This window comes from Miscanthus floridulus, chromosome 1, assembly GCF_019320115.1.
Source record: "Miscanthus floridulus cultivar M001 chromosome 1, ASM1932011v1, whole genome shotgun sequence".
In the NCBI taxonomy this organism is placed as follows: Eukaryota; Viridiplantae; Streptophyta; class Magnoliopsida; order Poales; family Poaceae; genus Miscanthus; species Miscanthus floridulus.
In genome coordinates, this window is record NC_089580.1 from 109837293 (window position 1) to 109850707 (window position 13415).

The 13415-nt window shown below is 44.4% G+C and overlaps 1 protein-coding gene across 1 annotated transcript; it reads left to right on the plus strand.

Annotated features, from left to right (window-relative positions):
* Positions 1–7330: 7330 nt before the first annotated feature.
* Positions 7331–8696, plus strand: LOC136490974 (U-box domain-containing protein 21-like). The gene has a single exon (XM_066487190.1). The coding sequence runs from the start codon at positions 7331–7333 to the stop codon at positions 8666–8668; it is 1338 nt and encodes a 445-aa protein (XP_066343287.1). The 3' UTR covers positions 8669–8696.
* The last annotated feature ends 4719 nt before the right edge of the window (positions 8697–13415 follow it).

A 13415-nucleotide genomic window follows, 5' to 3' on the forward strand; every position in this document is an offset into this window, starting at 1 on the left:
TTCTGTGACGTGTTTTGTGACGATGCCTAATTTCATCATAGAAAAGGAGGGTTGCAGGATCGTCACCACTGATCTTTGACAAAACAAAAATATTCATCATAAAAAGCGACCTTCTATGATGGTTTTGGATTCATCATTAAGATTTTCATCATAGAAGTGGGGATTTCTAGTAGTGTACCATGGACTCATCTGAGTTCTGCAAAAAGAAACAAGCTGCCTCAGTTTATGTTATAGATCCAACCAAATGAGCAAATGAGTGTAAACATCATTTGCAGCAGAGTAGCATAGGCCTCAGTCATGTGGTTAATGGTCACAGACCATCATTTTACTTTCCATGGCTTCGCCTATTGATTAACCAAAGAATAACTTGGTTTAGGCACCAAGAGAAGATGCAGGAAGCAAAGTAAATGGCCTGCATCCTAATCCATCCAACATGTAAGACATCACTGGCAATTAGATCAATGTTGGCCTTAGATTTCTTTAAATTCATATGGCACTGGTATAGAATCATTGGTGGCACTGATTAAGTCAGAAAAAGATCAAGGCAGTAAAGAATCAAGCACTGGGCAATAAAACTCAAGCACTAGACAATACAAACTCAAGCACTGGACAATACCAAAAGGGTGTGTTTGTTTGCCTAGACATAATAGTTAGCAGCCAACTGACACCCTAGGTTGCAGCATAGAAAGGAAAAGCAAGAACAACAGAATCAAAAGAAGACAATGCCACCTCATCATAGTATATCATCATCATAGGCCTTACCCAAATCGTCACCAAGTCCAAAAACCTGGTTAGTCCTGCTGAATAGTTGCAAAGCATGTCACACACCAACCTCAGCTACCAACATGATCATAGATGAGCATATCATGATGCTAGTTGGGAATGGACGTGTCACATGGTGTTTCAAACCATGAAACAGAAGCAAAATAGCAAAGGATGACAGAAAGCATTTAGTAGTGGTGAATGGTTGCACATCATGAGATGCACCCATCCCTAGCTAGCCACATGATGAAACATCACCACATTAGGTAGTTAGTTGGGTATGGATGTATCTCGTGGTGTGTCAAACTAGCCACCCAAAAGCAAAACTACAAACAGAATAAATAGGCAACTCATGCATAAATAGATTAGGATATGTGAATATCTAAATAGTTTGAACCAGTCATGTCCATCACAAGCCTTACTAGTTCAAGTACCAATAGACATAGCTACCTTCACCAGGATCAAATATTACATAAATATGGTTAGCCATCCCCTAAATGAGCAACCAAAATACCCCCAAAAGGACAGGTACTACTAAGTAAAGCTACCTTGCTGCACAAAAGGCCCTAAGTCACTGCACAAAAGATTAGGGAAGGAGAGTGGTTAAGGAGGGTGGAGAACATATAAGGGTTCTCAACTACTTCCCTCCTCTAGCTTGCAGTAGAGGTAGAGTGCAAGCATTCTAGATGTAGTAGTGCTTGGCCAGGAAGTTCCTAAGCCAGATAACCCTATGGTTGTCCACCATGTCCACAAAACCCTTACCCTATGCCTTGTTGTCCAGAAGGTGGCTAAATGCCAATCAAGGCCTCCTCTATGAAGCCAGGCATGTCCATCACAGCATGGTATAGATCAGCATCAACATGAGCAAGCACTGTCTTCCTCAAAGCATTGGCCACATTGTTGACTGCATCAGTCATGTTGGTCATGAGCTGCATCTCATCCTCACTAAAGCAAGCACTCTTCCTCTTCCCTCCCACTACAGAGCTGTTAAGCACAATGGCCTTGCTACTCTCCCCATGGTTATGCTTCTCATCCCCCAGCTGGTGCCCAAATGTGCCCTCTATCTTACTTGCTACAGTGTTAGTGGTGTTGCAGTTCACCCCCAGGGGCTCATTTGAGCCAACAGCAAACCTCCCAATAGCTATAGTGCTACCAAAGATGGTCTCATCTCATCATAGAACCTGATAGGGGTGTTTAGGTGCTCAACATCCTTGGGATAGTCCTGCAACCACAAAACCAGAGAAGACAGTTAGTAATCATAATGAGAAAACACTAAACATAATTAACTACAAAATGCAGCAAGCTTTACCTTAACATGACTAGCATAGTGGTCCTAGTCCAGCATGATGGCCTTGGTGTCATCATCCCAAAGTGACCCACTAAGGTCCTTCAACTTGTACACCCTCCCCCACCTCTGCCTCCACTTCCTAAGGTGCTCCTCACCAGAGTACTCTCTCAAGGCCTTAGCTACCTGGTTAATGTCTTTTTTCTTTGAAGCCCTTGTCTGCTCTAGCACCAGATTGGATGAGCTGCCTCATCCTATGTAGTACAAACCCACTAGTGTTGTTAGTCTACCTCATAGGTGGCCTCACACCACCAACATTGGCAGCAGCACCATTCCCATTGCCACCAGCAGTAGGCAACGATTGCACATTAGCACCAGTAGGGGCACCAGCAGTAGCCATCCCAATCCTAGGCATCAGTGAGGTAGCAGTCACAAACCCCTCACCAGCAACACCACCAGCATCGTTGACATTGGCAAAAGCCATCCTAAGTGTAGCAAGGTAACATTTAACTAACAAATACACAATGAACAACACATAACCAGCATTCAATCAAAAACCAAGAAGATAGGATAATATAAGCCATTAGTCTCAGCATTGTCCATGAAATACATAAATAGTCATACACATAGTTCATTAATTAGTTCCATAGAAAGGCAGCCTAAATTATACAAATTTATTACATAAATGTGGTTCAAGTCCTAGTAGTGCTCCTATTGGCCCACATGCTAGCAGAGATAGCATCCCTCAAAGCTGCCATTCCACTGTTGTGCTGGGACTACAGATGATTAATAGGTTGGTTCCCTAACACAACATGGGGGATGGCTGTCCAAGACTCCTCAGTTGGCCCAACTTCATCAATGCCAAAGGACAAAATCTAGTTATGCAAAATGCAGCAAGCTAGGACAAGTTTCACTTGGGTCTTGTAGGTGTGGAAGGGCTAGTTGTCTAGAATATGAAACCTATTCTTCAAAGCCCCAAAAGCATGCTCTATTGTCACCCTTAAGGAAGAGTGCCTCAAGTGGTAGAGCTCCCTCTCATTACTAGGGTAGGTTCTGCTACCAAACTCAGACAAATGATACTACACACCTTTGCAAGGCGGCATGAACCTAGGACGGCATGCATAGCCTACATTAACTAGGTAGAACTTGCCTACAGCATTAACAAGGACTGCAATCAGTTTGTGTTTGTTGTTTCAACAATTAAATTACTCATACTATTAACAATGCAATTACCTTCTGGTACACTCAACCCATCCTGTCTCTCAATAGCATTGTCAGGATCAAAGCATCATATGCTGATCCCTCCCACCCAGCCAATACATAGGCGAATTTCAGGTTAAAGTCCATAGCAACCATAACATTTTGAGTGGGGTTACTCTTCCTACCCCTGAAGGTAGCCTGCATGTGTCTAGGCACCCTAGCCAACACATGGGTGCCATCAATTGCCCCAGTGCAGCCCTAAACAACATTTAATTAGAACAAATTAGGTCTATGCCACTTATAATCCCTAAACTATCAACTAATGAAATAAGGTACAATACATTGAAATATGGGTTCCATCTCTGGCTCCCAAAAATCTTAGGATGGAAGCTTGATCATCTCACTCCTAAGCTCCCCAACAGCATACAACACTTGGTGAAAATGGCGGTGCACAGTCTCTATGGACCTTCTAAAACTCTTGTGGACCACCCTATACCTTTGGTTGTGTCCAACAACATGGAGGAACATAGAAACTTGTTCCTCAACACTTGCATTTACACTGTCTAGCACAAGACCCCTCTGCCTAAACAGATTACAAAGAGCAAAGAAAGGGGCCCTACTCATCCTTAGCATGGCAATGCACTCCTTATCAATGGAGTTATAAATTAAGTCCAAGTTCTTCTTCCTATGCTCATCTACTAAAGTTGTAGGACCATAGGGTATGGGTCTATCCTCACCCCTCAGTCTCTTAATCCTAGAAAACAGAAAAGCCACCATGACCACAACCTTTGTTGTAGCCTGGCTGGCCAAGATAGAATGCTGGCTAGCTGGATCCATCTACATTTAGTTATTAAAAACAGTTTTCAGTCATCAGACATGCCTTTGCTGGCCTCTAAATGAACTGGATTCATAAACAGATGGACAAAAAGTAGCAGGAACGGTTGCTTCTCCAAAGAGAAGCCCCCCAGGACCTACTACCAGCATCATCAACTAGTATAAAAAACCACAAACCATCACTGAATCCATACCGAACAATAAACAGTAAACCCTAACGGAGCAAGTACTGCATATCACATACGAAATCGACAAGAACAATAGCACCAGAGTAATAAATCACCAAGAACAGCATCAAAGGCACCACAGTGGCTAGGAATTTGCACACAACCACCTCAAATCTCAAGATTTGGACCATCCAGATCCAAATACACCAGATCCACGCGAGGTAAGGTCCGAGAAATGATATCACCTTAGTACGAGCGATGAGGAACCATAGGAAGAAGAGGCGCGGCGGAGAGGTCCAGGCAAACAAACACCACCGCACCGGAGTCGGAGAGGAGGAAGAAGATGTAGAGCAGTGGAAGAAGACGGGGCCCGCGCAACACCGGCCACCACCACTACCAGGCGAAGAAAAGGACGCAGGCGGCGGACCGGAGGTGGAGACGAAGCAGACACACCACCAACACCACCTCCAGCTCGACGACAGCGGGAGAACTCCCAAACCCTAAGGCCCGGGAGCGTCCTTGACTGCGCGGACACCACCAGGCAGAGCGAGGAAGGAGAGCGGAGAGAGCGAGGGCGAGTGAGCAGCAAGGGGAGGGAGGGAGGGGATAAATGGAGGCCAAAACCCTAGCGGCGCCGCGCGCGGAGATTTCACTGCTCCTACGTGAGCCCACGGGGGCCAACCGCGAGGAGGCCGAAATGGCCACATGCGCACCCAAGCAAGCCGAGCCTAGGAGGAACGGATTTCATTTTCGTTCCCCCGCGGCCTGGCTCAGCCCTGCTTTGATGACCGTGAGGGCCGGGCTAGGGAGGGGGTCCAGGTAAACAAACACCCAGGGTTGCAGCCCATGGGCGCAATGCCCCGGCTGGGCCAAGCAAACAAACGTGCCCTTTGAGTTTCTCTTTCTTAATCAATTGTTGCAAAAAGTTTCAGCCGTTAAAAGCCAAAGTAATCCTGGAGAATATCATAACTCACATCATGTCAATATGCATGCTTTTGATCATCATTCAGATAGCTTGGATGATGAAACTAAATATTGTTTTATTGCTGAATTTGTATGGCCAGCACAATCTAATTTAGTTCCATGCTCTTCCCTCAAGCTAATTCACAAGAATCCGCAAACGGAGATGAAATTTGTATTTTATTATCTAGGTGTGATTGTATCTTTGATGAGATGTTAAAAAATGTATACATTAAATTGTCACATCATTTCCAGCCACTTCCTGAGTTGAAGCGCCATGCATATTGTAAATGGTATAATTATGTTCCTGATGCTACTAATGACCGCAATGTCTTTCTGTGGCAAGTTCAATCAACCATTAGTAATGGACGATTGAGTATATTAGAAATGCAGGTTCATATAAGGACATTCCTAATCAACACTTTAGAATGGAAGAATCCTATTATCTCGGTTCGGTGCAATCAAGCCAAATCTACTACTAGAAAAAAAATATGATAATTGATTATCCTAGGGGAGACAACAAGATTATTGAGAAGACTTTATTATGCCGTGAAACCATCCTCGAGAGGTCTATGGATGGCTAGGAGAATATTAAAATCGTAATCAAGTCTTCTAGGCTCGTGGGTGAAACAAAAACTAACGTGAGAAAGCAAAACGAAGATGTTATTGCTGTTGTCTGGGGATTTAAAAAGCAAAAAACAATAAGGTTATCGGCCTAGTTAAGGTGGATCAAAGACCATCGCGAAGGCAATCAGAGGTTGGAACTTGAAGGCCAATAAAATCAATAATTCTAGTAAGGAGGTGCTCTCAATGAGTTTTTTTTTTTTTTTTTTTTTTTTTTTTTTTTTGCGAAAGCTCTCAATGAGCTTTTGACCAATTTATGAACAAGTATACTAAGCAAAAAGTGGATTAGATGAATCAACCCATAAAAAAAAGTCGGGCCTCCAAAGAAAATTTATGTGCTTAAGAAGAAGGAGATTACTGCTGATTCAATTAAGTCAAGCAAACATTAATTATAAGAGGCTCTATGTAAGTGCCTGTTAATGAAATTGATGAGTCGATTGTTGTTGAAAATCTAGCTCAATCCTCTATGCAAAAAGAGGAAGTAGGAGCTGCTGCAAGTAAGAGCCTCTTTGGCAGGGCTCCTGCAGAGGCTTTAGTTCCGGCTCCTGTAGGAGCTATGCCAAACGTCTGTTTTAGAAAGGGCTCCGCATGTGGAGCCGGTCAAGAGCCGGAGCCATTTTTCACCTGCGCAGGAGAAGCCTCAAAAACGAGCTTCGCGCGGTTCCTTACTATGGGTTCACGTCGTCTAGTGCGAAGGAGCCATTTTGCCAAACGTTTTTCACAACGGCTTCAGCTCCTCCAAAGGAGCTGCTCCTCCAGAGAAGCCAAAGCCAAAGCCCTGCCAAACAGGCCCTAAATATGAAGCCAAAGAGTAGCAAGGTAGACTCCAAGTATTTCCAACGAAGGTGGTGCTCTTTGTGCTACGCATGTTTTAGCATGCTTGTTGTAAGAAAACAAGGCAAGAAGCCTAGAGTTTGCTTGAAATACAGCTGATATATACATAGCGCAGGATGGCGCCCGGCTTGGCGCAGCACCGCAGTGTGTTGAGGCGGCGTGCCACAACAAAACGTGTTTGCAGGTTGCATTGCATACAACGGTGTACGGCAGTGTTTGTTGACTGCACATACCAAAAGGTCCAAAGGCAGCGACTGAAAGATGCCTTCTAAGCTGAGATGAATGACAACCTTTGGATCTGACTTGGAAGGCAGAGATGAGGAGAAAGCTACAATGCGACTTTACATTGGTATAAGTTAGGAAATTTGAGTCCGTAAGAGAGATGGTGAGATGGCAACGGTGAGGGTAAAAGTCGTCTCTTTTCTACCACCACCTAGCAGTTAGATTGGACGACATGTTAACGCAAGTGGCACACGAGGGTCGTAAAAGTTAGAGCAATGATTTAATATATGGCATACCAATTATTTATTGATAGATATGAAATTTAGAACTTTTTAGTGGCACCTAACTACGTAAGGAATGGCCTCCATAAATAAAGTCCTTCACTGATCCATTCCACAGAACGCTCCGCTCACCCACTATTCAGTCTCCACCTTGGTCGTCCATGTCGTCCCAGCAGTTGTGGACGGCTCCCGCCAAGCCGGAGGCGCCACCGGAGTTCCTGTGCCCGATCACGCTAGACCTTATGCAGGACCCTGTCGCGGCGCCCACTGGCATCACCTACGACCGCGCTGCCATCGAGTCCTGGCTGCTCGCCGGCGGCCAGCGCACATGTCCTGTGACACACGGCGAGCTCCGCGCCGGAGACCTCGTCCCCAACCACACTCTCCGCCGCCTCATCCAGGACTGGTACGCCACCAACCGTTGCTGCTGCTGCAGCGTCGATCGGGTTCGGGTCCCCGCCACGCCTGAGGAGGCCGCCGTCGCCGAGCTCCAGGGCGCCACGCGCGCAGGCGACGCCGAGCGGTGCGCTGCCGCAGCGCGCGGGGTCCGGCGACTCGCCTGGCGGGAGGCGGCGCAGAGCCGGCGCCGCCTCGAGTCCGCCGGCGCGGCGCGCGCTCTCGCCGCGGCGTTCACATTCTTTGCGGGCACCGCCGATGCTGCGGCCGCCGCTACTGACGACGTCCTCGACGTCGTGCTGGCAGCGCTGGTGCTCGTGATGCCGATGGACGAGGAGGCCATCCTGGCCATGGGCTCGTCCACCGCGTCCGTGGCGCGGCTGGTCGCTGTCGCCGCGAACGGCGACCTGCACAGGAGGCTGCAAGCTGTGGTGGTAATCAGAGAGATCGTCTCGCTCTCAGCTTACAGAGGTGCCGCGGCCGGTACGATCGATCTGAGCGCGAACGCCGAGGCCGTCCCCCAAGTATTGGTGAAGACGATCAGAGACGGCATCTGCCCGCCGGCGACCAGGGCGTGCCTGGTCGCGGCGTACCACCTGGCGTGCACCGGCGAGAGCGCCGGGGCGCGCCTCGCGTCGGCCGGGATCGTGACGGTGCTCGTGGAGCTCCTCGTTGACGCTGACAAGAGCACGGCCGAGAAGGCTCTCGCCGCGCTCGACGCAGCACTGGCGGCGTCTCGCGACGGCAGAGCACGTGCCCGTGCCGACGCGCTCGCCATGCCCGTTCTGGTCAAGAAAATGTTCTGGGTGTCCGACGCCGCCACCGCGCTCGTCGTGTCCGCGCTGCTGCGCATCTGCAAGAAATGCCCGGACGACGACGCGGCGGCAGAGGCAGCTAGGCGGCACGCCATCGTTGAGGCGCTGCAGCTGGGCGCCCTCCAGAAGGTGCTGTTCCTTCTGCAGGCTGGGTGCAGACAGGAAACCAAGGAGAATGCAACTGAGCTGCTGAGGTTGATGGTCAGGTATCAGGGCAGAGGGGAGTACTGCGTGGACGCCATGGATTTGGGAGGGATCAAGAGAGAGACTGCAATTTGGACAGGATAGTTAGTTTTGTGTGAATATACATGCCATAAGAAAACAGGTTTATTTATATATATTATTAGCTACGAAACAGCATGTCCTATATATATGTATATATCACAAAAGAAGGGAAAAATTAAAATTAAACACCCTCTGAAGATTTGTGTACAAAATGGACAAGCATTTGCACGATTGCTACCTCAAGAGTTCATTGGCACGGTTCCGATGTTTGTCCTTAGTACAGGAGCCTTTGTTTTGTTTTGTAATGGACGGCATGAGAATTGCCATATGAATCATAAATTAGAATAGATCAAAAAACACGTCATAGAAAAACCTACCGGCTTTGCAGAGCCTTTTGTCATTCTTGCATATTGGTAAATCGTAGGTATTGACAAATTGTGAGTTTGTCATCAGAGATTTCAAGAAATACATGCAAGTTTATTTTTCTTTTATTTTGCGATAGGAAGATATATGAGAGACTATTATTCTTGGAAGTTCAGTCCAGTCTCAGTAAGCGGAAAGTTAAGTTGTTCCAGTCTACTACTATCTCGTTCATCAGGCATCCCATCATCACTACCATACGTACGCCATTCAAATGCATGGAAGATAACGACGGACGTTCTGTTCTTCGTTCAAACAAATTGGCTTGGAATAGTCCACTAATAATCCAGTCAATGGTCACGTCATCACATGAACATCCACTTATTTTTCCTTTTGTTGTGCATGCCAATCAAACTACACTACTGGAAACAGGACTTTACCGAGTGCAAAATTCTTTGTCAAGTGTTAAAAATCGGGCACTCGACAAAGACGGGCACTCGGCAAATACGGGCACTCGGCAAAGGACTTCTTTGCCGAGTGCCAGACTCTCGACAAAATCTCTACACTCGGCATAGTCTGCCCGAGAAACGGCGTTCGGTCACGGCCTTCTTTGCCGAGTGCCTGTGTTAGGCACTCGGTAAAGATTTGATTTTTTTTTAAATTCTTTGCCGAGTGTCCCAGATCTGACACTCGACAAAGATTTAATTTTTTTAAAAAAAATTTTGCCGAGTGTCTCTGCTTTCGGTACAACCATATACAGCTGTAGACCAATTGCCCTCTTTTATCTTGCTACATAATATATATGTTTCGATAGCGTAATAAAATGGGAAAAGGACGCGGCCGTTTGTATAGAGGTACGACTATGTGGATGATGCCCTGCACCTGCATGCCATCACAATAAATCCGTCACAGTCTGTCCTTAGATTACCTTCCCTCCTTTTGCTGCAGCCATTTCTAGGTAGCCAATTAACTAAAATTGTTACTGTTAACCATGTATTACCAGGTTGTCTTGGCTGTAATGAAATATGTAATTAGCTTTTATAGTGTTTCTGCAGTATATCAATTAGCACAAACGCGTTGTATTTCTTATATTGATACTATCGCTACCTCTTGTTTCAGCTCCATATGTGTTCAGAATTTCTTTGCTGATAATTGTGGTGTTCCCATTGTTGTCGCTTATCTTATTATAGAAGAACATGAATTTCTTGTCGGCCTGAACTTCTTTTGTGTTCATATGTGGATCATGTGCTGCATAGGTGAGTTCTATCTCTCATAGGTGTGTTCATATGTGGATCATGTGATTTTATGAAAAGACAAGTGGTAGATCACCTCGCCAGATAACATTGTAGCACCATCAAGAATTATCTCTATATTTTTTTGGAGTACCACTAAGCTAATATTAGTTGCTATGCCATTTGTATGTGTATAAGTTGCAGCAGCAATGTAGTGCCTCATGGTTTGTTTTGCTTTCTAATAATAGCTTCTAAAAAGCGATCAGCTTAGCGATATAGCCTTACGCCTTGCTGCCTATGGTGCCTTTTAGCAAAGTGATCACCTTATCAATTTAGGCCTGCATCTTACTGCCTATATTTTACAGGAAAAAACTACTTTGTATGCCTAATCTGGCTGGGCAGCATTAGATGCAACCAAAAATAGATGTTTGACTCAATATAGATCCATGATGAGAGTCCTTGCTATAGGCTCATGTGATTTGCAGTGATTGTGTGTTGACGCTGGTTGAGTCATTATCAAGGTACACTTTGTCAAGCTATATTCTTTCCTGTTTTTAGTGCACTAGCATTTATATTGTCTTTTGTTGTTCAAAATGTAAACTTTCGTTTTTTCTTTACGACAATTCTATTCATAAGATCGGTATGTGATGCCTCTGTTTGCCTCATGCAGTTAATTATCTTAGGTAAACTCACAGAATTTAGGAGAGGAGTTCTCTAACTTTCAAAAAATCTGCTAGTTGATGTTGATGCTCAAATTAATCTTTTTGAGGTAATGCTATATGATTCTTTACAATAGTACACACAAGATTTCGAGAGTCAAATCAGCTCTACCTTTTTTCATTGTTTTTTAGATATTTAGTGTAACATGGAATTGTCCTTTCCCCTAAGCAATTTTTCTCTGTGTGTAGCTTGCAGAGAGTGAAGCTTATTGGTTGATCATGGACGCTGACAAAGAAAGATTTAGTTGGCTCTTTTTTTCCTTTGAGATTTGTATGTACCTTTATTCTGTTTTTTATTCAGTGTGTTCCAAATATTCGCTTGACTTCACTTATCTGGAAGCTAAGTTCATTTTCAGGTTCCAAGGCTCAAGACCTATTATGACTATGCCAAAAAGAAGTTGAGTATTGCAGAGAAAATAGGTTTGATCCCCTCCAGCCCCACATAGGTATGCAAATTTTTACAGCAATCATGTCAGATTACATGATTATTATTCATGATAAAGATTAGACACGCCCATGGGTTCTAACATAATCTGTATAACCTTCAATTTTATATGCCAAATTACATGATTAATGTACCTTCTATTTTATATGTTCCCTCCAACTAATTTTTAAGTCACTACATCTGACTCGCTTTAGTGAAAAATTTTCTGATCCATGTTCCGTAACCTTTCTTATAAAGGTGCTTAAGCGGCTCAACTATGCTTCTACACTTTCGCATCTCCGGAGCCTAAACTCTCCAATTGGATGTGAAGGTGGACATCCTAGATTTTCTTCCATCTAATACTTCTCCATGAATACTTGATTATAAATTTTGGTTCTAATGTAGTCAATAGGAAAATTGGCAAGACCCCACAATTGCATAATTCACATTGGTGGAATGATGTGTCCTGTTGAAACACCGGAAGGACAAGTAAGCGATTTGGTGTCCTAAGTCATTTTTCCAAGCCATAGAACATTGGTTATTCAGTTGCTCCATATACCGTATGGTCAGCCTTGTGGCTTGGTGAAAAATGTCTGCTTCTCAAGTTCACATAACTAGATTGAAGCTAATATGAAACCTCGACAACTTGATAATAGATTATACTTCTACAATTCTGACCTTTCCTTGCTAGAGAGACGTACTTTTAAATTTGCATTGCGTAGTTACTTAGTTACTGCTCTATTCTCGGAGGTTTGCTTCACCACTTATATTTCTCGATGTATATATGAGTTCACATATACAGAACTTGCAATGTCTATTTCACAGCTTGCAGCGCCAGTTGCTATTCATAAAAAAAAAACCCGACCATGAGTGATTGCTGCAGTACTCATGGTTAATCATAGCTCTCTAGCTTCTCTCTTAAATTGTCTTCAATATATAATAATGAATGGGCATGGTGCATACTTCCTTAATTGCTGCTCTGTTCTCAGAGTTTTCTTTCACCGCTTCCGTTTCTAGATATATGAATTTGCAATATCATTTTATAGCTTGCAGTTTCAATCATCGTTGCTATAAAAAAAACTAGCACCTTTGTATTCCAACCCGTGACGTCCAGGGTTCAGTACCAAGATGGCAACCAAAACAACTTCCCCAATTCTCCAGGATGTGCAAAAAAACAGCTTCCCAGTTAGCTACAACACACTGCATACTACAGACTTGGTTTACAGCTTTTATCCGTCATGTTCTGTTGGTAGTTCCATCAGAATTCCCGCTTTCCAAGACATGTACACAAATTGGCAAAAATTTGAAAGGGCCCGTTGTCCACAAAATGACCCAACCCTTTGCATTTGTCATTCCTGCTATGTGGACATCACTGATTTTATTGAATCTTATTATTTCATATATGCACAAACTACAAAGATGTGCCATCATCAAGATTGCGTATGCCTGCATAACTAGGTAGTGATATGTATCTGCCTTCTGATCCTACAACAATGTGGATAATAATGGCGCTGCCTCCTGGAAGTAATAATCTATCCTGTGAACGACGCGCTGCCTCCTGGATGTATATCTACCTACCTTATTACCTACATCAATAGACTGTATTATACTAGGGTGCCACTCTTACCTAATTCCCAGTTCATTAGTCAAACATACATCTTCTCTTATAATTAAGTTTCAAATGTATGCATATATCATCTGAACTTTTCCACTGTATATCTACCTACCTTATAATACAGTCTATATATATTCTCCATATTTCAAATCATTCCTATGCCCACCCATGCGCGTGATTTGCCGGTGCGCGCGTGATGGACTAGTTCGACATCATGGAAAATGACCACCGAGGTTCCTCGTTCAAACAAGCGAGCTTGGAATAGTCACTTCAGCCACTCACAAATAATAGTTCTTGTAAATTCTGATGTGTTTCCTCATTAACCCAGGAGGAAAAACTAAAACTATGTCTGGGTGAGGGTTCATCGTAACTAATTGATGTCAGGGGTCCAGAAATATGTACTACTAGCGTGTGTGACCTTACCACCAGCCTTTTGTCGTTCTTGCACATTCATGCACCG